The 26534-nt window shown below is 41.2% G+C and overlaps 1 protein-coding gene and 1 long non-coding RNA gene across 2 annotated transcripts in view; both read left to right on the top strand.

The window, feature by feature from the left end:
* Positions 1–3011: 3011 nt before the first annotated feature.
* Positions 3012–10835, top strand: LOC111947179. Its single transcript, XR_002873004.1, has 4 exons — positions 3012–3135; positions 3831–3880; positions 3989–4056; positions 10758–10835. It is a non-coding gene; the product is annotated as an uncharacterized LOC111947179 (long non-coding RNA).
* Positions 10836–11836: 1001 nt separating this feature from the next.
* Positions 11837–26534, top strand: part of LOC105358663 (anoctamin-9-like) — a 113755-nt gene continuing 99057 nt past the window's right edge. Inside the window, exons 1-5 of the mRNA XM_011494323.3 lie at positions 11837–11958; positions 14052–14186; positions 15231–15324; positions 17393–17453; positions 17599–17681. Of these exons, the coding sequence (XP_011492625.2) occupies positions 11837–11958; positions 14052–14186; positions 15231–15324; positions 17393–17453; positions 17599–17681 (495 nt within the window). The remainder of the gene's footprint in view (positions 11959–14051; positions 14187–15230; positions 15325–17392; positions 17454–17598; positions 17682–26534) is intronic.

Below are 26534 nucleotides of genomic sequence, written 5' to 3'. Positions count from 1 at the left end.
CACCATTATTTTAGAAAACAATATAACATGTCACAGATGAAGTGTCAAAAGTGCATATTCCTGGTCAATTGAATATATGCATAGATGGATGAATGGATGGATGGATAAAAAAAAAAACAGGCCTCCCACCCCTGGTGGTGGGTGGTTTCTCCTCCAAGCTCGGGTCTTCTAGAGGCCTGGGAGCTTGAGGTCTCTGCAGTGTCTTAGCTGTTCCTGCTCTTTTCTGGACTGAGAGGTCTGAGGTCTTTCTCTGATGAAATAAACACAGCGGAACGCGTGGCGTGCCTCTCTGCAAATACAACTATCTTCAAATTACTTAAAGGTTGATTTTCAAAAAAGAGAGCTGACATGCCCCCGAAGAAACCCCAGGAATACGAAGACCTCAAAAAGACTCTTGACATTATTCAAGAAACGCTGAAAAGTTTTATGGAACAAGTGTCGGCTAAGCTAACGCCACTTTGGGAGATGATGGAAGAGTTCCGAAGATTTCGGGCTCAAAACGAGCAGCGAGAAAACCGGGTCGAGATTCTGGAGAAAAGACTGGACGATGTGGAACAGCAAGTAAGGATGAATAATGTCATTCTCACTGGAGTACCATTCAAGCCTCGAGCTAGCACTGCTAATGCTAGCGCTAGCGTAGCTAGCAGTGCTACTAATACGGAGATTGGGGCAGCGTCTTTGGAACAGCCAGAACCTTGGATCGGTCCTCTGGACCGATCCAAGGTTCTGGTTGTGAACACCATGAAGGACTTTGAGAAGTGTTTGATCACGGTCGTCTGAAAGAACATGGAGTAATAAACAAAAGAGCCAAATAATTTCAAGAAATATGACACCTGGATTCATCACTTTCTCTGTATGTCTGACGTAACCTGAATAACAGCAGAGTTCTGACCTGCAGACAACTTGACCTCAACTTTCACCGTCGCTGATATCAGCTGAAGAAGGATATGGACCTGAATCTAATGTCTGCAGACATAACATCGAAGAGAACTATTAACTCTGTTTTGAACCCAGGAGATCAGCTGTTATCAGTAAAAGAAGAAATACCAACCTTGGACAATCGACAGTTATGGACCCTTTTTACTCTTCCCCTACAGCATTACTTTATTATAAAAAATAAATAAAAATACAAAAAAAATATTAAAAACAGTAAAACAAATGATTAATCACTTATTGAAAATTGTTAAATTGATTGAATTTTAATGATATTACTTCACTTTCTCCAAAAATTGATAAATTGATTCAAAAATCTTTCCTAATGTAGCATAATTTTGCACATGTTTTTAACTTTTGATACTTGATGAAATTTTTGCTATGAAAATTCCTGAAACAGTGTTGTCTGCTTTACTGATATAGTATTATGTTTATCCATATGATTGACTTCATGTTGATTTCTAAAAGTTATTTTTGACGTAATACTTAAGTAATTCATCTTTGTCATGTGCTTTATTGATATCTTATGATTTTTAATTCTGTCTGATAAAAACTGGCAACCGGATATTGATAAATCATGTAATATAATGGTTACAGTATAACGGGGTGGGATTACATAAATTTGCTTCCTTCCACTCCCTTTCAAGCAATATTTATTAATATGTCTAATTATCCTAAGTTTGATTAGTTACTGTATGAATGTATAACTGATGTTTATATTGCTGTTGTGTATTATTTCTACATAATTGCTTGAAATAAACCATTTCAAATCAAATCAAATCAAATCTTTCCAGGTATCTGTTGTAGCCACTCCTCCAGCTTGGGGGTTACTGCCCGAGTGCTCCAATTACCACAGGCACCACTGTCACCTTCACTTTCCGAGAAGACCAGCCGGCAATATGCATTCCAGCTTGACCAATCCTTTTGTGGTCAGCAGGGTTGTCAGTGCTTGGTGATCTGTACGAAGAGTAAAACGTTGTTCCCATAAATATGTTTGCCACTTCTCAATTGCAGAGAAACATGCAAGTGCTTCTTTCTCAACAGTAGAGTATTTTTGTTCTGTGCCAGTCAGTGTGCGGGGGGTAAAAGCCACTGTCTTCTCAGTGCCATCAGGGTGCACTTGGGCTACCACAGCACCCAGTCCACAGTCACTAGCATCAGTGGACGCCACAGTGTGTAGGGACAGATCAAAAGGTGCAAGAGCAGCACTAGTCACCAAAGTTGTTTAACTTCCTAAAAACAGGTTTTTGCAGCCAAGGTCCAGATAAATGTGGTATTTTCCATGGCAAAGATACGCATAGGGACCACAACAGTTGCAAAGTTGGGCAGGAATCTGGAGTACCAGGAAACCAAACCAAAAAGTGTGGGAACACTTCAGCTTTGTTGTCAGCATCCATGAAGGGAAAAGACAATTGGATAAGTTAAATGCTGTGTGTTGACATTGTAACACAAAGATAGCGTATGCCACAGTAAAACATCTAATCTGTTAACCAAGTTAAAACGGCATCACTGACTTTAACAATCGGGTCTACAAGAAAAAAAATGTGCAAGCTAAAAGTTTTTATTTCATTAAGCAGATCACCTACATAGGTCAATTTTATTCATTGTTATGTAAAACCAATAAATTTATTTTATAATTAATTTTTTACTGCCTTTTATGCGCCGAAAAAATACAGACAGACGGACAGACAGACAGACAGACAGACAGACAGACAGATTACTATCACAGTGCTCACAAATGTCTGAGTTACTGAGACCCATCTTGAACGTCCTCTGTCTAGTGTAGTAAATTCTGTGAAGAGTTTTGAAATGGATTAGTTGCAAGTTAACTAATGTGGACTAATGTGGGGGCGTGGCTTCAACAGGGTCTCCTGACGGAGTATTACTACATCCTTGTGGGCAAAAAGGAGAAAAAGGAGAAACAGAAGGCTTTCATTGAGGAACTGAGAAGAAAAAACATTGAAGTTAAGGTGAGTTTCCCCAAAATATTGAAATGATGAGATGTTGAGACAAAAGATAACTCATACGTGCACATGTTTGCATGTTGGTGTTCGTGTATGTGCAGGACATAACGCGTGAAAAACAAATCTTTTATGGCCTGCGAGCTGAAAAAACTGTGTTAAAGAAATATCAAGACCTGCTCAAAGTGTCCGACACCTGCCACAGTGAAGACATGAATATGAGCGTCAGCCTGGCAACGAGGTAAAACACATACATAAAGAACAGACATGACACACACAGGTGATACACGTGAACACAGGCATAGATTGGTAAACCGTTTAATTTCAGCCTATTTTCTGTATTAAAAAGATAAAAAGTGAACCATGTGACCAAAAAAATGATCATACATTTTATTTATGTACATAGATACATTAAATATGACTAATAACAAAAACCATTAAAAAAATGAAGCTAACCAAATAGGAAGATTATTGAGACTCTGGGAATTACAGTTCAGTTCAGGCTAGTTTACGATTCATAAACAATGAAAAAGACATTAATCCAGATAATCATTTTCACTTTTTGGAGTACCCCCCTAAAGATTTCAAGTGCTTATTTGTGAAGAGAAATGAGATGAGGAATTTATCAATGCTTAATCTAAAATATTCTTTTTTTTGTTCACTACCCTCATGTTGTCTTCAAACATAGTTGTACCATTCAAATCTTCACTATTGTGTATCACCACAGCTGGTTTCCTCTGATGGTCCTTTTGTTTGGTCAGATCAGAAAGTTCAGCTGAACTCTGGTTTGGACCAAACAAGAGAACTCTGTGTGTTTTCCAGAATCAGGATCTCTGTTAAGCTGTGATTAACAACAACAGGAGAAAGTCTGAAAACGTGTCTCACTGTCAGTGTTTCTATTGTCTGAACTTTATCACACTTTTATTTTTCCCTCAGGATCAGGATTGTTCATTTCATTCTTAATGAGACAAAGATAAAATCAGGAGGTGAGGAGGAGCTGCTGTTTTTTAGGTTTATCATAAACACATCATCAGCATAGAAAATGTGCAGCAGTGCAGCATTTTCTCACAGCGATATGTTGTTGTTTCTGACAGATGGTCTGGAGGATCTGAAGGCTCTGATGAATGATGGCGTGTTTGAAACATTCTACTGCTTGCATGACGTGAGTCTGATCCCATCCTGATCCAAAGAAAACTGCTGCTCTGTGGAAAGTTGAGGCTCTAATGGTTTGAAAGAGAAACTCAGACTTGGATTTGATCCTCAGAGAAGATTGAAGTCTAAGCAAGAGTTCCCATCAAACTTGACTTGGATCAGAAACTACAACTTGGCTCCTCTGAGACTTGTTTTAGTCTTTAGTCTAGTTTTTTGTGACTTGGACTCTGAACAAAGAGATAAACAGACACGAACCAGTGAGTGGAAACTTGACATCTGAACTGGGACAACTGGGAAAGCTGAAACATGACATGAACTTGTTAAAAATTACGAGTACACATTTTCTTTTCAGATCTTTTGAAGTTATTATTCACTAGAAACCTAGTTGATGTTAGGACATTTTTAGAAAATGTAAATTTTTTGTTTACTTAAGTGAAGTTGAAGTCATGTGACTTCAGACCACGGCCCTACAATGGCCGTTATAAAATGACGATTTATCGTATTTCGGGCAGATACTCGCTGCAGTGTTTTACAGGTAAATACCCTAGGGCGGTTCAGTCAATTAACTCACCTGCTCAGCATCCTATTTAAGCCCAGGTGCGCAGTCGTTCATTCTCTTTCTTACCTTCAGCGCTCATTCTTCGCCGGTCTCCGAGCCCGCGGGTCTCCTTCTCTTTCGGCGTCTTGCTGTGTTCCCCCCGTCCTTCGGATGGATGATCCCCATTTTTCTGATGTGGGGTTTTCGTTTCGCTCTCCTTTGCGGCGATCAGCGGGCGGCTGACGGCGCGCGGCGCGTTCGTTTCGCCGCGCTCGCGTGCATCTGCAGGGGGTGTGCTTTCCGCGATGTTCAGGATGTCCGTGCCCCCCGATCAGGAGCAGTCCGGGTCTTCTCGTCTGCCGTCGTCACCCCAATTATCTACGGTGAGTATCATGCGGTTCTTTCCCGTGTAGTTTTCTAAGGCTGCGATTTGCTTCCTGTTTACTTCGGTGACGTCACGCCCCTATGGACCCTGGGAATTGTAGTTTTGACTCATGGTCCTTCATGATGCACTTCTGATTCCTTTTCTGCTGCGTAGTTCGGCGTCGTCCGGTTATTGTTTCAGGGGTTGTGGGGTGTCTTCTGTGGTTGTGACGTTGGACAGGTTTCTCATGCTGGCTGAATTTTTTGTGGATTTTAGCATTTTTTCTGTTGCTGTTTTGTTCTTTGGGAGCTGAGTGTGAATCTTGACTGTTTTTAATTCGTTGCTGGCTTTATTATTATGGCAGTTCTTCTGTTTATTTTCTTTGTTGTTGTAGCTGCTGGTTGGTCAGAATGTGAATCAGTGTCTCTTGGACCCGTCTCTGCTCTGTGGACGTTTTTCCTATGGTTGGTCTCTCTTATGCAGCGTCTATGGCTCATTTTATTCACTCGGCGATCCTCGTTCATTTCCCCCGCACGTTCTGCATCTGGTTCTGCTCCGCCTGTTTTTCCCTGCTGTGTACCCCAGTGGGTCCTGCCCTGGCTCAGGGACTTGCGTCGGCCGCATTGGTGAGTGTGTTAGTCTTGTCGCGGCCTTGTTTTCTTGGTTGGACAGTTAATTTGTTATTCTCTCTCTAGTTTGGAGGTTTGTGGGGGCTATGTGATGGATACTTCCAGGGCATCGTTTTCAAAGCCGCCACTGAGGGTGGCCCCTGGGACGTTTTCAGGTTGACGTGACTTGATCTGGACCTGTTAGCGCCTCGCAGTTCATCTTCTGGGCATCAGCGGCCTGGTTCCCCATGCGCCTTCAGGATTGGTATATATTTTCTTCAGCTCCCCATGCTGTCTCCACGATTTTCCTCCGAAACCGATATAAGGCTGAGGATGACTGTTATCACTGATGGTCTCACTGTTCTGCCTCTATGCCTCTCAGTGGCGTCTCTTGGCCTTCAGTTGGTGCTCGAAGTATTTGTCGGTTTACCTTTCCGCTGTCGTGGCAGTCCTCATAAAAATCGACTTATTATCTGAAGCCCTGTCCTGGATATTTGTAGGCGATGGGTGCCCTTCGTTTTGCATGTTATTAATGATTTCTTGGTGGCCAACTTTCCTCTGTATCCCTGGTCTTTTGAATCTCTGTGGAAAAAACTTTATTTTCAAATCTGGGTTTCCACGTTGTCTATAATGTATGGTTGTCCACCCATCCGGATTTATTTTTCTTCTATGGATTTGGGTGGTTCGTTGATGCTTGTCTCTCCCCATTATGTCATCTCTAGCTTTTGTCCAGCATGTCGTTTATTCAAATTTTGGTTGAATATGATTTGTCAATGATTGGGCCACCTGACATTTGCTGTAGCTTTGGTCCTATGGTCATCCGTTCATCTTGTGTTCTTGTTCTGGGTAGTTCGATCCTGGGCCCAGTGTTCCTGTTCTGGATTTTTGTGTTTTGCGTTTGATCTTTCCCTCTCTATGCTCGGAGTGGTTTTGTTATGATGACTGACGTGTCTTCAGGCTCCCTCCACTTGTTCTTCTGAGCCAGCGCCTACTGGTTTGGGGGAAAAGAATTTAAGAAGAGTGGTTTGTGTTTGTCCGGCCGCCAGAATCCACAGCTCTAATGATTTTAAGGGGTCGTCCAGTTATTTAATCCTTGGAGATTATATTAAGGCTGTTTCAATATTGAATGATAGTATTGTGTCATCGGTTGACTTGGTTAATGTTTAAATAACCCCTTGAGCAACGTCTACCCTGAACGTAGGAAATGTATCACATGCGCTCTCAAGCTTAGTTCAAGAGTTAAATCTTGTGTCCACAAGTCAGTCTTCTGTCTGCCTTGCTTAAGCAGATGACACTCTGCTAGATGCATCCCCATTTAGAGGCTTGTTTTACTCCGCCTCTAAATGCTTAAGGTTCAGTCTAGCAAAAATACTATCAAAACCTATGATCCCTCATGGCTCTCAAGTTCTCCCCTTTGCAGTATTCAGACGCCCTTGGCTAATTAAAATTTTAGTAGTCTGTACTTTGTTGTCCACCAATTTGAGAACCACTAATATAAAATCCAGCTGAGCTGCAATCCTTTGCTACGTGGGATGTTGACCTTCCTCATCTACAAATCTCCTTGGCTACTCTTCCCATCACCTACTCCTCAATGGCCTCCTGAAGGTGCGTCCCTCTGAAACTGTCAAAGTTTACTTTTCTTATCATTTGATTATATAAAAAATTGGTGTTAAGATTTCGTGCAGGTTATATATTTCACTATCATTTCACTGTTGGAATTTGTAATTATGGTGGTTTCTATGGTGCGATAAATCCAGAATGGGTCTTTACCTTAACTATCTACTAAATTTCACTTTCTCAGATTTGTTTTTTAAAAGCACTGTTATTTAATGTATCTCAACCATTTTGAAACTGATCAGTTTCTGGGTTATTTATATATTCTTGTCAAGACTAATACTGCTTTGTTTTTATCTATGCATCGCATCCTGAGCCTGCAAACCCCTACGCCCCGATCAGCTTCTCCGTTTTCAGGAAATGATGTCACCCATGCATTCCTTGATCTGGTGCTGCAACGATGACTGCTCGACGTACCTATTGCTGCACTGAAAGTGACGGAGCGGTGGACCTCCTCTGCACTCCATTGACACTTCTGACTGAATTAATTAATCAATGTCAACCGCAGAATGAATGTAAATTATTCGATTATAGATGTTAAAAGAAAATTATAGCCAGGTGGAAGCCTCAAAAATTGAGGATGTTCTAAGTTGTGTCATAGTATGCGCGGAGCTCGAATCTGATTCTTAAGTTCATTTGTTTATAGCATGCCAATGAAGCATAGTAATTATGGGCGTTGAACTCGTTCTTAATATTTGGATGGAACCTCAATTAAATGGATGTTCCTTGAGCGCTTATAATTGGTATGCCAAATGGAAAGAATTATTGCTATTAAGCTCGTTCGTGGTACTGTCGTTGGGAGCTTCGAAATAATGGATGTTACTTAAGCGCGTGTATATATAGTTTCCAAAATGGAAGAAGTTTATGGCCATCAAGCTTGTTCTTAGTTTAATAGAAGTTTGAATAATGGCTGTTAAGCATGTCATAATACGCCATCGGAAGCTTTGGATTGGATGTTAAGTTAGTGTCTCATACGGGTTGTTTGGCGGCTTGATTTGATTTGAATTTGATTTGAAATGGTTTATTTCAAGCAATTAAGTAGAAATAATACACAACAGCAATATAAACATCAGTTATACATTCATACAGTAACTAATCAAACTTAGGATAATTAGACATATTAATAAATATTGCTTGAAAGGGAGTGGAAGGAAGCGAACTTATATAATCCCACCCCGATTATACTGTTACCATTTTATTACATGATTTATCAATATCCGGTTCCCAGTTTTTATCAGACGGAATTAAAAATCATAAGATATCGATAAAGCACATGACAAAGATGAATTACTTAAGTATTACGTCAAAAATAACTATTTTAGAAATCAACATGGCAAATGCAGATCAGTCATCTGAACTATATGCAGATTATGTTACTTATAAAAGCCATTCATATGAATAAAACATAATACTATATCAGTAAAGCAGACAACGCTGTTTCAGGAATTGTCATAGCAAAAATTTCATCAAGTATCAAAAGTTAAAAACGTGCAAAATTATGCTACATTAGGAAAGATTTTTGAATCAATTTATCAAGTTTTGGAGAAAGTGAAGTAATATCATTAAAAGTCAATCAATTTAACAATTTTCAATAAGTGATTAATCATTTGTTTTACTTTGTTTTTATATTTTTTGTATTTTTATTTATTTATTTTTTTTTATAATAAAGTAATGCTGTAGGGGAAGAGTAAAAAGGGTCCATAACTGTCGATTGTCCAAGGTTGGTATTTCTTCTTTTACTGATAACAGCTGATCTCCTGGGTTCAAAACAGAGTTAATAGTTCTCTTCGATGTTATGTCTGCAGACATTAGATTCAGGTCCATATCCTTCTTCAGCTGATATCAGCTGCGGTGAATGTTGAGGTCAAGTTGTCTGCAGGTCAGAACTCTGCTGTTATTCAGGTTACGTCAGACATACAGAGAAAGTGATGAATCCAGGTGTCATATTTCTTGAAATTATTTGGCTCTTTGGTTTATTACTCCATGTTCTTTCAGACGACCGTGATCAAACACTTCTCAAAGTCCTTCATGGTGTTCACCACCAGAACCTTGGACCGGTCCTCTGGACCGAGCGGTTTGACATAAATCCTGCAGCCTTTAACCCAAGTGTTCTCAATCTGCTTACGCTTCCTGAGAAGCCGTGCATGTTTTGAGATTTCAGCATTCCTTCTGGTCAGATGGTCGTTCAGATAAGCAGCCGAACCGTTCAGGTGTTTCCTTTGGGTCATCAAAGCTAGCTTGTGTTTATGATTCACAAACCTGATGAGGATCGCTGGTTTATCTGTCTCCTTTCTCCTGGGGAGCAGGTGGCAGGTCTTGATGGTATTGAGATCCAGGGAAATCCCTTTAGATGTGAGAAATGAATGTATTTGCTGTTCCAAAGACGCTGCACCGAACTCCGTATTAGTAGCACTGCTAGCTACGCTAGCGCTAGCATTAGCAGTGCTAGCTCGAGGCTTGATTGGTACTCCAGTGAGAATGACATTATTCATCCTTACTTGCTGTTCCACATCGTCCAGTCTTTTCTCCAGAATCTCGACCTGATTTTCTCGCTGCTCGTTTTGAGCCCGAAATCTTCGGAACTCTTCCATCATTTCCCAAAGGGGCGTTAGCTTAGCCGACACTTGTTCCATAAAACTTTTCAGCGTTTCTTGAATAATGTCAAGAGTCTTTTTGAGTTCTTCGTATTCCTGGGGTTTCTTCGGGGGCATGGTCAGCTCTCTTTTTTGAAAATCAACCTTTTAAGTAATTTGAAGATAGTTGTATTCACAGAGAGGCACGCCACGCCAAGCGTCCTGCCGTGTAACCCGGAACCGGAAGGCTTAAATTATAGTTCTGCACAGCGTTTTGCGGAAGTGAGCTTACGTTCTAAGATCAGGTATGAGTAATTTTATGTTGGCTCCCCTTTTATTTATTTCCCTCTCTCTCTCAGTATGTTCCTCTAGTGGTTTCCACGAACAGGAGCGACCCTACGGTCAATGGTGCCGGGTCACACATAGCAGATCCACTAGTTAGCATGTTCCCTTCGTGGCGCTGTACTCGAACGGGGCGGCCCAATGGTCAATGGTGCCGGGTCACACATAGCAGATCCACTAGCTAGCATGTTCCCTTCGTGGCGCTGTACTCGAACGGGGGCGGCCCAAACGGTCAATGGTGCAGGGTCACACATAGCAGTCATCCTGGGAAATGAAATGAAAATGGAATGCTGCCGAAAACACACCCCATTTTATTACACACTGATTATACATTCACATTTTTCTTCTTCTGGATGATTTTAGTGTTGGGGGTTTTGTTACCCGAAAGTGTTATGGAAATTTCACATGGAATTGAACGGAGCCTTATGCCAAACGAAAATATGTGAATGCCAACTTAAAGAATGTGGAAGATGTCAAATAAATATTTCTTACTGCAAGAGTTGTCTAACTGAAATGACGGTTTTCTAACACGACTGACAAAAGAGATGAGATTAAAAATCATTTAATGCTAAAAGGGGGCTTTTAGTGTTAAAAAAAGATCATTCTACAAATAAAGCAAAACTGAATGGAAAAGGTTACAGTACTTATGATTGTGATTATTTTCTTTTGAAGGAAAATCACCAGGAGGAGCTAAAGGAGTGGGCGGATTGGAAGAAAGCTTTCAACAACCAACCGTTCGAAAAGATTCGGTGAGTCCACGTCTCCAACTGGGTCTGCATCTTTGGTTGTGATTCACTTGCAGAGTTCTGAGAAACAATCTCATCAGTTTGTAACAAAAAGTATTCAGTAATCCATCCCCTATAGCAGGAGTGTTCATTAGGTTGTTTTGTGGGTAGAATTTGGGCCATCAAAAATGAATAAACAAAAAGTATATATATTTAAAAAAATTGCAATCTGCAAAAGTTCATTCTCCCCCAAAAATAAGTCACTTGAGTGACATGAAGAACAGCCAATTGAGCGTCCTCTGCAATGCCCACACACATTTTATGTGCGTCCAAGGATGGATTTTGTTATTGGCTGCACGTATTCACATGAAACGTTCAAGTCCCGAATTTGACTTTACTACTTCTGGCGCCGCCGGGAGCGGCAGCCTATTACAGCAGCTCCCTCTCTCCCGTGTGTTTTTCTGACTATTCTTTACTACTCTTTTGCTACTATTCTGTACATATATAGTTCTTCTCTTTCTTCATTTCAGTAAAAGTACACAACCATGGGTGTGCAAATTGCAAGACTAGTTTTTTGGCTCTTTTTTCTCGCTGGACTGCTTCTATTGACATCAGGGGACCCCGACAGCCGCGGCTCCATTGTTTACACACGTAAACAGCTGCTCACGTACCACAACACCGGGGTACGCTACATGGACAGACCAGACATCCCCGCCGAGATCAGGAGGAAAAGAAGAAGAAGAGGATGCAGAGCAGGAGTTAGGCGCCGTCACAGGAGAAGTCGGTATACACCATGCCTGCCGTCTGTTGTTATGGGAAACGTGAGATCTCTCCCTCACAAGCTAGAAGAGCTAACGGCGCTAACTCGACTACACAGAGTATCGGGAGAGCAGCATCTTGTGCTTCACAGAGACATGGCTGAATGATCTTTCCTCTGACGAACATGTCTCCCTGAACGGATTTCACCTCGTGAGAGCGGATCGGACAGCTAGAGAGAGCGGCAAGAGGAAAGGAGGTGGGTTAGCGATGTTTGTGAACGACAAATGGTGCAACCCGAGACACACCAGTGTCAAGGAGAGATTCTGTACACGGATCATCGAGCTGCTGGCTGTCGGACTTCGGCCGTATTACCTGCCGCGGGACTTCTTGCATGTTATCGCGATAACTGCGTATATCCCCCCCCATCTGCTAACGCAGAGGTGGCCTGTGAGCTTCTTCACACTGTGGGGTCTCAGCTGCAGACAGCATACCCCTACTCATTTTTTCTTATCTCCGGAGACTTTAATCATGCTTCACTTTCCTCCACTCTCCCAAACTTCACCCAGAATGTTCAAGCCACACCAGGAACAACAAGACACTGGACCTACTGTCCGCAAATGTGGAAGATGCCTACAGCTGTTCCCCCCTCCCCCCACTAGGTTGCTCAGATCACAACCTGGTTCACATTTTGCCTGTCTATAAACCCGTGGTGAAACAACAGGTGTTGTTGGAGTCGACCCCAGCTGCTCAAAGGGGTAGCCTGGACACCTTCCTAGTCCAACAGAAAAAAGTATCAGGAAGTGTTTAAAGAAACCTCAACGCCTTTGGTTTACTGACTGTTGTCTTATCCAGATGACCACAACAGTGTGAGAATGGTATAATCATATGTTATTTTGAACATATGCTATTAAGAAAAAAAAGAAACAGAAGTGAGAAGAAAAAGCAAAGTAAATTTTCACACCCTTGCCCTAGACCAAACCCGTTACCACACCCCGGTGCACCCCTCATTTGTTTTAGTCCTGTTCCTGGTCTATCTAATGAGTACATATTATTTTAGAATGATCTCAGTACATGTGGAACTGTCAGAGACCTGAATATCAGTGCTAACAATTCGCATTCAGGGAGATGGGGGTCAAAGGGGCGGGGCTTTCACTCTTCAATCATAGAAACTGGTTTCATGTAAAGAGAGAAAGGCAGCAGTCTTCTCTGTCATGGTCGTGTCCGTCGACAGATCAGTGGTAAGACTTTCAGAACTGGTAAAATAGAATGTTTCACAGAATTGTGAAACATTTAAAGTTTTAAGTAAACAGAAATGTTTGGGAATTAGTTTCACTTGTTGCCACCTTTGACCCAAACGCATAAAATGTAATGAAACTAATATGTAAGGCTTAAGTTGAGGGTTACTTTGAAGGCCATTAACCTGCTTATACTATGATCACTTACAAAAGAAATAAATAGTAACCAGTTTTTAGTCCTTAATCCTTGTTAATTCTCACAAAAAGCGGACTATTTGTTCTGGGCGTCCCCCCCGCCCCAACCTCAGGTACGAGCCAGGACCCTCCAAGGGAGACCCGCTCCGCGCTCCAGACAGCCACCCAACCGGCCCACGGTTGGTCCAGGAAGGAGCAAGGCAGGGGCCAGCCGTCCCCGCCCAGGAGGAGGGCACCCAGGAGAAAAGGGGACCCACAAAGGGTGTTGTTAACATGTCTAAGGTGCAAATAAAACCGAGAGAGGGGGGCCCCATTCCATAGCTTGATACCGCAGCCGCATGTGGGAGTTACCAGCTAACGTTATCGTTTGATCGCTACATGGAGCGATGTCTGTGTTTATCAGTGCATGGTAGACACGGAGAATGTGGAGAGATCAGGTTTATTATTTTGAAGAGTTCTACTTGGTAATCATGTTTCCATGTTTGAGTTCATAAAATCATCCCAGAGAAAGTCTCTGCTTCAACTCCCGCAGTGAAAGCTGCGTCTGAATCTGACACCCGTGTTTCCATCTCTCTGATAGAGTTTGAAGCCAAAGCCCCTCCCCCGCCTCTCTACCTGCTTTTCCTCTCTACCTGTTCACCTGTTCACATCCTCTGTAGCTGAGATTTGTTTCCCACCACGCTTCTCCAGTGTGTCCTACACAGAGAGCGCTAAATACATTCATCATAGATAGACACGATAGTCGGGGTGCTCCAGCGCAGCACAAGGATGAAAGAGCGGGACGCAGGTTATAGCGGGGATAGAGCGTGTTTAAAAAAAATGAATGGAAGAAGGCCCGTCCGCTGAAGAAATATTCAATATTGTACTGCTTTTATTATTAGTCTGAACTATCTTTTATTTAGAAAAATCTTTCCCAACATTTACGATTAAAAAGAGAAAACAGTTGCAAACATTCGGACACAAACTGTCAAAAAGCCGACAGTCTCAATCAGCCCACTATTTCAATTTTTTAAAAAGAGAGTTATGGTTGAAAACTTTTTGTTTTTGTACAGGAAACACTTTGGGGAGAAAGTGGCCCTGTTTTACCTGTGGCTGGGCTGGTACACCACTTTTCTGATTCCAGCTGCTGTTTTGGGCCTTCTGGTGTTCCTGTGTGGCATGGCATTTTTTGACAACAACCCTCTCATGTAAGTCGGATACAGGCGTGTGAATTGAACTCAGACATCTTTTGCTGTGAGGTATGTTTGAGGAAAGGTTGTAAGAGCTTTGACAACAATGTCTTTGTTTGTCCTAAAACGTGTGCCAAAATATTCCAAATGGGCCTCACCAACACTCTAATACACAGTAATCAAACTACTGTCTCTGCTGTCATCACTGAATACAAGCCTGTAACCCTTGTGCTATCCTAGGCACTTTAACATTGGGAGTTGGGTCATCTAGACCCACTAGACAGTGCACTGAACCTTTTTTCTTCAATGATTTGTGATCTTCACTGGTGTCCATGGATTACATGAAATCTTTCCACCTTTATCCACCTTTGTCATGGTAGGGAGAACACGTCAATGTAAGGGTGGGGTCATCTAAGATAGCACAAAGGTTAAAGGTCAGGTAACTGGGAATAATCAGATAGAGATGATTGGTGTCCATGTAATCGACCTGATTCTGACCACATAGACTTTATATTAAAACCTTTACATTTAGCATTATTTAGTCAATCTATACATAACCTAGGCTAACATGTCAAAGAAAACATATCTTAGTATTTTGTGTGTTGGGACGAGTTACAATTACTTCACTACATTTGACTTAAGTAGCTTATATAACTATAGAAACAGCTGAAAGGGTTTCACAAACATTCCTATCTCTTCTGATTGGATTAAACCAAATTTTTTATTGTTCAGTAAGATTCAGATGAAGATTTGCATCTTTTAAAGTTGCTGAAAATGTTTCCATTCCATCATCATGGTGCCCGTAATGCTTTTTATCTTAAAAATCCAATTTTGTTGAATAGACACAAACCACATACATGTCTGGTCCCATGAAGTTAAAGTTTTCATTCATTGGTTTTAACTTTTAAATGTTGGTCATGTTTAAGTCTTTAAACATGAAGATTTTAACTTTGACATGGCTCATGATGGACTTTCTAATGTGAATCTGAAAAGAATCATATAGTTTGTTGAACTATTTTGAATGGAAATTAACTTTTTTTGTATTTCTGCTTTTATCTCCAGTGAGGAAGTTTGTGACTCCAACATCACCTTGTGTCCTCGCTGTGAGAAAAACTGTAAACCACAGAACCTGAAGGACAATTGTTTCTATGCAAAGGTGAATCTGATTGGCTGTTCTTTTTCTGACGGTAAAACTTGATAAACTTTATGAGATTAATTATAGTAGGATGAATAATGCAATACAAAAAGATTTAACAAAAAGGAGCAGTCTGGTCATGGACCTTAGCTCCAAAATAGAGGTTATAAAAATGAATGTGCTACCCAGGTTGTTATATCTTTTCTTATCATTGCCAGTGCAGATTCCAGAGGATCAATTTGTAAAATAACTCAAAAAAGTGAGTAGATTTATTTGGGAAGGGAAAAAACCAAGAGTGAAATTGAAAACTCTCCAATAAGAAAAAGAAAGAGGAGGATTAGGACTCCCTAGCTTTCGAGAATACTATTTAGCAGCCCAGTTAAGATACATAGTATGTTGGTGTACAACAAAATATCACTCCAAATGGAAACAAATGGATTTGACCTATAGACAATGTCCACCACAAGCAAGACTGGGTGAGAAAATACAAATAGAAATCATAAAACAAAACGCTATCATTGAAACAACAGAACTGGCTGGGCGTGGTCAATAAATACAACATAGGTGGAGATTACAAACTACTTATCTGGCCCTCACAATCTCAAGAATTCAGAATGGGACAGACGGACAGTACCTTTAAGAAATGGAGTGACAGAGAAATTACGGCAGTGTGCATGTTAACAGATAGAAAACTGTTCAAGTCCTTTGGAAGGCTCAAAGAGGAGTTTCAGCTGGATACGGCTGATCTATTCAGGTATATCCAATTAAGGAACTTTTACAATACAGAGATTAAAAAATATCTTAGTCAAGACGGAAGTAAGTTAATAGAAATGCTGACGGGGTCTTACAAGAAGCTACACGCAAAGGTTGTTTCCAAACTGTACAAATGCTTGTTAAACTGTAATGGATATAACTCTCTTTATATAAAACAAAAGTGGGAATCAGAATTACAAATTTCACTGTCAGAAGATGAATGGCATTCAATCTGTGGACTACAGTACAGCATAGCTCCACATGTTCTAGAAAATGGAGAGAATTTGGACGGAAAAACTTTACAATGTTTTTTATTAGTCCCCACATAAAGAGTAAACAGCTGGGAACCCCACAACAATGCTGGAGGATGTGTGGGGACTTTAACGCTAACCATTCACACATCTTCTGGTCATGTGGAAGTATTTCTCCTTTCTGGGAAAATACGGTCAAACCTTTCGGGATATCCTAGGATGTGAGATAGTCATGGACCCACAGAAACTGTACTTTGGCCTAACAACGGACGTTATTCGACCAGAAGACAAGTACTTGTTCAAGGTGATGATACTAGCCTGTATAAAGGCAATAACAAGAAACTGGCTGAGAAGGGAAATGCCGACACTGCAGCAATGGAGAGACATTATGGAGGAAATTTCCTCCGTGGAGAAGATAACGCATTACTTGAGGCTAGATGCATAAAAACTTGAAGATTGATGGAAGAAATGGACACAATATTCTGTTCCTTCTTGAAACAATGTTTTAGTTACACCCCACTACTTATGTTTGTCTTTGTTTTTTTCTTACAGGAACAGCTGTATTCTGTGTTAAGAAAAATATTTTTTTAAAAGAAAAAAAAAAAAAAGAATCTGATTGGTTGTTCTTCTGTTGTGCTCCACCAGCACCTGTTATACGAAGCTTGTTAATATAAATATATGAAGATGACATACATTTATGCACAAGCTTCCAGGCTGCTGTGATTGAGGAACTATGATAAGAATCAAATTGAAATTTGGGAAGAAGCCCAGAGAGTCTGATGAGCGTCCAAGAAAAACTACACAAAGAAGTTTGTTTGGATTGGAACCAAAACCTTCTCACTGTGGTGTAAAAGGGCGGACAAGTGAATCCCTCTGAGGTTTACTTCTGTGCTATTCGTCTTTCCAGGAGATCAAGATGTGATTGTTCTGATTCTTGCACATTTTTCTCTGTCACTGCAATTTTGCTGCAACTGTTCCCAATAGCTCCAATTTTCAAAAGTTGAACCATAAAACTGTCTGCCAATCAAGTTTGCAGGCTCATACATAAATAGTCTGTCTGTTTCTCTCTTTTTGTCTTCCTACAGGTCAGCTATTTGTTTGACAATTCAGCCACAGTGGCTTTTTCCCTTTTCATGGCCTTCTGGGGTAAGTCTTTATTTATTCATTTAAACTTTATTCATCCAGGCAAGAAAAATTATTTTCAACTGTGGCCTGACACAGTCTCTCAGCGAAACATGTTTGTGGTCATATTCTGATTGTCTGTTTATGGTTTTGTCTTTTGGAATTTTAGCCACTACATTACTGGAGCTTTGGAAGAGATACCGGGCAAAGAAAGTGTCCAAATGGGAAGTTTACGACTGGAATGAGGAAGAGGTTTGGCTCTCTGAGCAATTTTATTCAAAATAACGTCTGTTAGGTCAAATTAGGTGAAACTGATGTTACGTGATTTTAGTTTAAATTAAAATAGTAGAAGAAAAAAAGAAACATGAAAAGTAAAAATGAAATAAAAATCTAAAGTCAAAATCTATTCAAGTAAATCCCAGTAAAGTTTAGAGAAAATTAATTTAAGTAAGAACATAAAAAATAAAAGAGAGAAAAAGGGAAGTGTAAGTCATTGGTGGGTATGGTGTCAATTAAAGTTCTAGCTGTCCGCACCGAAGCAGATTTGGATGAGGTGCATCCGTATTGCCAGATTAGACGGAACTTTCCAGGAAAGCGAGAAACGTAAAATCCATTTTAAAAGCATCAAAACCACGGAGGCAGCCGGTAAGATTCTATATTGGGGAGGGAATGGTTATGGCAATCCAGTGTGCGCTTCAGCGTTGGCTGCCACGTCAGCACAAATATTTTAGTCTCTCATTGAATGTTATTAATAAGAACGCTGCTATTTACAGTGTAAAATATATATATATTTATTGCTTTTTTGTCAACGAATTCTCATAATTATGAAGTTAACTTTTAATAAATTGTTTGTGACAGTTGAGTTAATTATGGAGCCATGAATTTAACTTTTGGTTTGATTTGAAATGGTTTATTTCAAGCAATCAAATAAGAATATTACACAAAAACATTACAATCATCAGTTATACATTCATACAATGATGTATCAAACTTAGGATAATTAGACATATTAATAAATATTGCTTGAAAGGTAATGGAAGGAAGCGAATTTATATAATCCCACCCCTGTTCTACCATAACAATTTTATTACATGATTTATCATTATCCGGATCATAACTTTTAGACAGAATTAAGAATCCTGAAGGATCAACAAAGCACATGACAAAGATGAATTGCTTAAATTATGTAAAAAATAACTTTTAGAAATCAACATGGCAAATGGAGATCAGTTCTCCAAAATATATACAGATTATGTTACTTATTAAAGGCATGTACATAATTAATAAATAATACTATTTCAGTAAAATAGACATAACACTGATTCAAAAATCCTCATGGCATAAATTGATCAAGTATCAAAAGTTAAAAATATGTGCAAATTATGAATCAATTTTTGGAACAAGTAAAGTGATAATTAGAAATTAATCATTTTAACCATCTTCAATAATTGATTAAGCTTATTTGTATTTATTTATTAAAATAAGGTAATGGTGTGAAATAACAAAGGGTCCATATTCTGTCGATCGTCCAAGGTTGGTATTACTTTTTCTGCTGATTAACAGCCGTTCTTCTGGGTTTAAACAGAGTTTATAGTTCTCTTCGATGTTATGTGGGGCAGTGGTTAGACTTAGCTTGGAGCTAGTCTAAAATGGAGAAGTAAGACGACTCCTTCCCTCCACTAGTCTGAGGGGTCACCTTAGGCAAGTGATAGCACCCTCTAGCCTCCCTACCTGGGGTCACAGGTTCAGGCATTGGCAGCAGGATGTCTGGGGGTGGAAACGGCAGATGAGCCAATAGCCAATGGCGTTAACACCTGATGGCATGCTGATGAGCCTCAAAAAGCTGAGGCCAAAGGATGGCATCAACCAGCAAGTGTTTTGCTACTGCGGGGCGACCTCTTCGTCAGCAATGTACGTTGCACACTTGTGTACCACATTGTATGTGGCGTTTGAGGACCAGAGAGGCAGTCTGGTGGAGGCACAACACCAACTGGCTTTGGTTTTGTGCAAGGCGTTTTGGGTTTTGAGGGTTTTGAGTGTTTGAGTGTTAAGACCTGTGGCGATAGAGTACATGTGTCGACAGCAGGCCTAAGTAGCTGGGAGCTGTTAGCAGAAGCTCTGCATGCAGGCGGCTCACATCTGATGGTCGCAACTTTAACTGACCTATGAGTACCAGTTTGTTGAGGCAGCAATGTGAGTGACCAGGCAGCCCTTTTTAGGGACAGCATTGCCTGCCCAGGAATGGGAAGCCCCTAGAAAAGGTGGGGTAAAAAAAGCGTACTCAGATCTATACCTGGCTGGCTAACCGCGGTCAGCGGGACTTCCTTTAATGCGGTAGAACCTCAAAATCAAAGAAGATGACTATTGCAACATGGAACGTACGAACTATGCTAGATAATGATAACCGACCTGAACGTAGAACAGCTTTGATTGCAAAGGAACTCAAGACGCTCAGCATTGAGATTGCAGCCCTACAGGAGACACGTCTTGAGGCCCAGGGACAGCTCAAAGAAGCAGAGTACACTTTCTTCTGGGTTGGTAAGACCACAGCACCTAGACAAGCTGGAGTTGCCTTCGCAATCCACAACACAATTGCTAAAAAGTTAGTTTCACTACCCACAGCAATTTCACCTAGACTTATGTCTCTAAGAGTACCTATTGAGAAAGGTCGCTATTTAACTCTGGTGAACGTGTATGCCCCAACTATGACTTACACTGATGACGAAAAAGAAACATTTTACCAAGAACTTACTCATGTAATCCTCAAAGTTCCCATAGAAGACAAGCTCCTGATATTAGGTGACTTCAATGCTCGAGTTGGAACAGACTGGGAAACCTACTTGGGTGTCATTGGCAAATTTGGAAAGATGAAAAAGAACTCCAATGGAGATCTTCTTCTAAACCTTTGTGCTCAACTTGACTTAAGCATCACCAACACATTTTTCTATCAACCCGATAAGAATTTCTTCACATGGAAGCACCCTCGCTCAGGTAACTTCCACCTGCTTGACTATGTCATTACCAGAAAATCAGACTTAGCAGATGTATTATGTACAAAGGCAATGCGTGGACCAGAGTGCTCTACTGACCACTACCTTGTGAGATGTCAACTTAGAATAAAAATTGTCTTACCTCGTAGGAAAACGTCTGCAAGTACCAAGCCCAAGAAAATGGATACTAACAAACTGCTAAACAAAACGTGTTGTGATGAGCTATCAAAAGAAATTGAAGCAGCTCTGGAGAATGTAAATTTGACTAGAGAGATGGATATTGAACAGCACTGGAAATATTTGAAAGAAACAGTTTATTCTACAAGTATGAACACCCTAGGTCCTGTTTATAGAAAGACTCAGGATTGGTTCTGTGATCATGGTAGTGAAATCGAGAAACTCTTGGAGGAAAAGAAGCATATACATCTTAGACATCTACATGAGAATTCTGAGAAGAGCAAGGGTGCACTTTCGGAAATCAAGGCAAAGGTACAGAAGGAGCTGAGACATTTGAAGAACAACTGGTGGCAGAAGAAAGCAGAGGAATTGCAGAGCATGGCTGATAATCATAACTACCATGGACTGTTTGCCGGTCTGAAGTCTATCTATGGCCCAAGAAGCACTGCTGTTGCCCCAGTAAGATCAGCAGATGGAAGTAAGCTATTCACAGATCTCCAAGACATCAGATCCAGATGGAAGGAGCACTTTTATAAGCTGCTAAATCAAGATGGTTCAGTAAAGTCAAATGCATGTCAAAACCTGGAAAATACACCAAAAAAGACTGAACTGGGTAGACAATTCAGTATGGAAGAACTCAAGTACGCTCTGAAATCAACAGCAAGTGGTAAAGCACCTGGTCTTGATGGTATCCCATCAGAGATCTTGAAATATGGTGGTGAAAAGTTGTGTGAATCTCTGTTGGATCTATTCAACAGATGTCTTATCTCTGGTACTGTGCCACAAGACTTCCGAGATGCTTTAATTGTCACCATCTACAAGAAAAAGGGCGACCGTGCAGATTGCGGAAACCATCGGGGTATATCACTACTGGCCATAGCTGGAAAAGTGCTTGCAAAGATTGTCCTGAATAGATTAAAGACCATTGCTGAAGAAGTACTTCCTGAGTCTCAGTGTGGTTTCCGGGCTGGTCGTTCCACTTCAGACATGATTTTCACTCTGAGACAGCTGCAGGAGAAGGCAGCAGAGCAGCACCAACCACTTTATATAGTCTTTGTAGATTTTACAAAGGCTTTCGATACAGTCAATCGTACAACTCTATGGAAGGTCCTTGAAACCTATGGTTGCCCAGACAAGCTTGTCAACATTATTAGGCAATTTCATGATGGAATGAGGGCACAGGTTTCAGTTGGTGGTGAACCCAGTGACACCTTTCCAGTTAACCATGGCGTGAAGCAAGGCTGTGTACTGGCACCAACCCTCTTCTCTGTATATCTTACAGCTGTACTGGATACTATGAAAGAAGGCCCAAACAAGGGTGTCTTCATCCGCACAAGAACTGATGGTAAACTTTTCAACCTTGCCCGTCTTCGTGCCCACACTAAGACACAGGAGATGTGTGTCAGAGAACTACTTTATGCTGATGACTCAGCCCTTGTAGCTAGTAACGCATCTGATATGCAACAGATTGTAGATCGCTTTTCCTCTGCAGCTGAGATGTTTGGATTGAAGATTAATATCTCTAAGACCGAACTACTGTATCAGCCTCCCACATTATCCAAGAAACACCCAGAGACGATTATGATTCATGATGAACCACTGAAGTCAACAGAGAGTTTTTCTTACCTGGGCAGTACCTTAACTAACTCAAACTCAGCTGATCTGGAAGTTGAACGGAGAATACTTTCTGCCACTAAGGCCTATGGTGCACTACAACAGAGACTGTGGAGTTGCCATGACATCAGTACTAGTACCAAAGTGAAGGTATATGCAGCCGCAGTCATCCCCTGTTTGCTATACTCCATTGAGTGCACCACACTCTACCGCAGACATATCAAGGCTCTAACACGACTTCAGCTTCGCCACCTTCGCTTCATTCTCAACATCAAGTGGCAAGATCGTATCCCAGATGTTGAGGTTTTGAGACGTGCCAACACAGTTAGCGTTGATGCCCTAATAACATCCGCACAACTTCGATGGGCAGGGCACGTGTGTCGGATGCCCAACAATAGATTACCCAAAGCAGTATTCTACTCAGAACTTTCTCAAGGAAAAAGGAGCCGCGGTGGACAGAAACTACGCTATAAAGATGTGCTAAAGCGACACATGAAGAGAGCAGGCATCCCACACTACAACTGGGAAGAAGAAGCCATACAAAAATCCAAATGGCGTGCAACTTTAAAGGATGCCATTATAACCATTGAGGACCAACGCCAACGTGAATACCAACATGCACATTACCGGCGTCACTCCGTAGCAACTTCAACCGATTTCAAATGCTTGACATGTGATCGCTTCTGCAGATCCCGAGCTGGACTAGCAGCCCACATGAGAGCCTGTCATTTTTAATCCTCAAACTCAAGACAGTCAACTTCGACACACGAAGGACAGCCATTATGTCTGCAGACATTAGATTAAGGTCCATATCCTTCTTCAGCTGATATCAGCGGCGCTGAAAGTTGAGGTCAAGTTGTCTGCAGGTCTTGCAGAATTGAACTGAAAAATAGGTCACTTCAGACTTTTGGAGAAAGTGATGGATCCAGGCGTCATATTTCTTGAAATAATTTCGCTCTTTAGTTTATTACTGCATATTGTTTCAGACGGCCGTAATCAAACACTTCTCAAAGTCCTTCATGGTGTTCACAACCAGAACCTTGGACTGGTCCGGTGGACCGAGTGGTTTGACGTAAATCCTGCAGCCTTTAACCCAAGTGTTCTCAATCTGCTTATGCTTCCTGAGAAGCATGGCATGTTTGGCGATTTCAGCATTCCTTCTGGTCAGATGGTCGTTCAGATAAGCAGCAGATCCCTTCAGGTCCTTCCTTTGGTTCATCAGAGCTAGCTTGTGTTTTTGATTCACAAACCTGATGACGATCGCTGGTTTATCCGTCTCCTTTTCTCCTGGGGAGCGGGTGGCAGGTCTCGATGGTATTTAGATCCAGGTGTGGCAGCACGAATAAAAAGTTCAACAACGCCACCTTGGGCTGCTCAGCCCCAGGAAAAGAAGAAAGGCAAGTGTAGGTCCTGCTCTAAACCAAGGCAGAGGCTGTGGTTTGCTTTAAAATATAATTTATTAGATTTCAGTTAAAAACAATGTTGTGAAACTCTTTAAAAAAATCAACAATCACTTACATCATTGACGAAAAAGGAGATGTCACTCATGATCCGGTCAAAATCAATACCGCGTTTAAAGACTTTTATAAAAACTTATACACATCACAGATTAACCCATCAGAGCAAAGCATCAACTCATTTTTAGGTAAAATAAACCTACCCAGATTAAGTGAAGATCAGATGACAAACCTAGACTTACCGCTTTCGTTGTCTGAACTTCATGAAGCTCTGTTACTTATGCCTAATGGTAAAGCACCAGGGCCTGACGGCTTTCCTGCTGAGTTTTATAAAGAATTCTGGGAACAACTGGCACCATCGTTTTCTGAAATGGTAACATTTATCAAGGAAAACCAATCAATGCCACCTAACATGAACTCAGCCAACATAATTCTCCTCCTTAAACCAGACACAGACCCCACAAGCCCTTCAAGCTATCGCCCTATTTCTTTAATCAATGCAGATGTAAAAAGCACTAGCACAGACAATAGAAACAATCACTCCTCACATAATTCACCTCGATCAAACGGGATTCATCAAAGGCAGACACTCGGTTGACAATGTCCGCAGACTCGTTAATATAATTGACTTTGCCACCATTGAAAACCAGGAAATGACGGTACTATCGCTGGATGCTGAAAAAGCTTTTGACAGAGTAAATTGGAAGTTCCTTATTGCTGCCCTCCATAAGTTTGGGTTTGGAGAATCATTCATCAATTGATTAAAATATTATATCATAACCCGAATGCATCAGTCAGAACTAATAAACAGACTTCCAACAGATTTCTTCTCAGAAGAGGAACCAGACAGGGTTTCCCACTCTCTCCTTCTCTTTTTGCTATATTTATTGAGCCTCTAGCTGCAGCAATAAGACAGCATGATAGCATTAAAGGAATTAAAACCAAACACAGCCATCATAAAATTAGTCTCTATGCAGATGACATATTGCTGTTTTTAAATAACTCACGTTCCGTAAATGAAACAGTAACAATTATTAATGAATTCTCCTGCCTATCAGACTACTCAATTAATTGGAACAAAACTGTTTTATTACCACTGAACAGTAATGCGAAGCAAAGACTCACAATACTATTTTTTTTATCTATTTTTCCCCCAAACTATCAGAACTGGTGCAGCTAATCTACACCCCATTACTGAAAAACATACAGGACGATCTAACCCTCTGGGTCAACCTGCCTCTGTCCCTTATGGGCAAGGTAGCCACGGTTAAAATGAAAATCTTACCCAAAGTTAATTATCTCTTCTCGATGATCCCCACACAACCGCCACTAAAATGGTTGAAAAAATTAGACTCATCCATAACAAGCTTTCTATGGAACAACAAACCTGCAAGAATTAGTCTAAAAACTTTAAAATCTGCAAAAAGCTGTGGAGGATTAGAATTACCTAACTTCCACAATTACTTTCTTGCAAATAGATTACAATACATCTTAAAATGGTTAAAAAATAATCCAGAAACCAACTCATGGTTAGACTTGGAACAGGCGTTATGTGGAAAGATCAACCTGTCAGATCTACCATTTATTAGCCAAACAGGATTGTTTCAAAAGTACTAATATAAATGCCACTTTAACAGCATGGTGGGAATTTCTAAAAATATCTAACTCGCCAATTCAACCGTGCAGAATGACACCCATCTGGAACAACCCAGACATCCTCATAAACAAAAAAATGATACACTTCCCATCTTGGCAAGAAGGGGGTGTAACACTACTGGAGCACTTAATTATTGACAGAAGATTCATAACTCCCCAGGAACTACAAGACAAACATGGAATAAATAACTTCTTGGAATATCAGAAACTTAAATTACTAAAAAGTTTAAATATAAAGACAACGATTTAAAGCCACCAGAAGTAGTTACCTCTCTGATTAATTTCTCAATGAATAAAACTCTCTCTAAAATATACAAACTCGTATGCAATTTAGATAATAATATTTCACTTCCAATAACAAAATGGGATGCAGATTTGAGCATCAGCACAGATGAAAGCTTCTGGTCAGAACTTTGTCTAAACACCTTTAAACTGACAAAAAGTCCAAACTTGCAGCTAATCCATCCAATGCCATCGATATAGAAGGAGGATTAGTATCTATCATTTTCATAACTCTTTGTATTGCTAAAAAAACAATTTTAATAAATTGGAAAAACAAGAAAAATATAAATATAAGTCAATACAGAAATCTGCTGATTGATCATATTAGCTTTAAAAAATGTCAGCCCAAAACTCAAGTAACTTTGAAAGAATTCAGTCTCTCTGGTCTCCCATATCTAACTCCATGACTTAGGGGGTGGGGGGCCTGGTCGTCACTGCTCTTTGCCCTTCTGCCGGGGGTCGGTGTGGGGGTCGAGGCCTCCGATGCCCGGCGGGGGGCGGTGGGGACTCCGTTGGTCAGGGGGTCGGGCTGGGGCGCTGTGCGGTCTTCTGGGCACGGGTGTGTGTGTGTGTGTGGGGGGGGGGGGGGGTTGAGTGGTGGTTTGGCTTGGCTTGGGGGGGTAGTCTCTTTGCCCGTGCTGGGGGGGGGGTTTGTCGGGGGTCCTGTTTTGGGGGGGAGGTCCAGCGGCGCTGGGCGGGCTGCCCATCTACAACACTCTCACGGCAACACTCTTGGGGCCCCCAGTCGCTCTGGGTGTCATCCGCTGGGGCTGCGGGGTCTGGGGGTGTGTGTGTGTGGGGGGGGGCACTATCGGTACGGGACCTTGGGGGTTTGATGAGTGGGGGTCTCTGCTAAGGCAATCGGTGGTTGCCCTGGCCGGTTGGCAGCCTCGGTCCCGTCGAGGCCTGACCAGAGCTCTCCCAGGGCC

Source organism: Oryzias latipes, chromosome 3 (genome assembly GCF_002234675.1).
Source record: "Oryzias latipes chromosome 3, ASM223467v1".
Classification (NCBI taxonomy): domain Eukaryota; kingdom Metazoa; phylum Chordata; class Actinopteri; order Beloniformes; family Adrianichthyidae; genus Oryzias; species Oryzias latipes.
The sequence above is the reverse complement of the archived record's forward strand: the minus strand, read 5'-3'. Positions and strand labels throughout refer to the sequence as shown.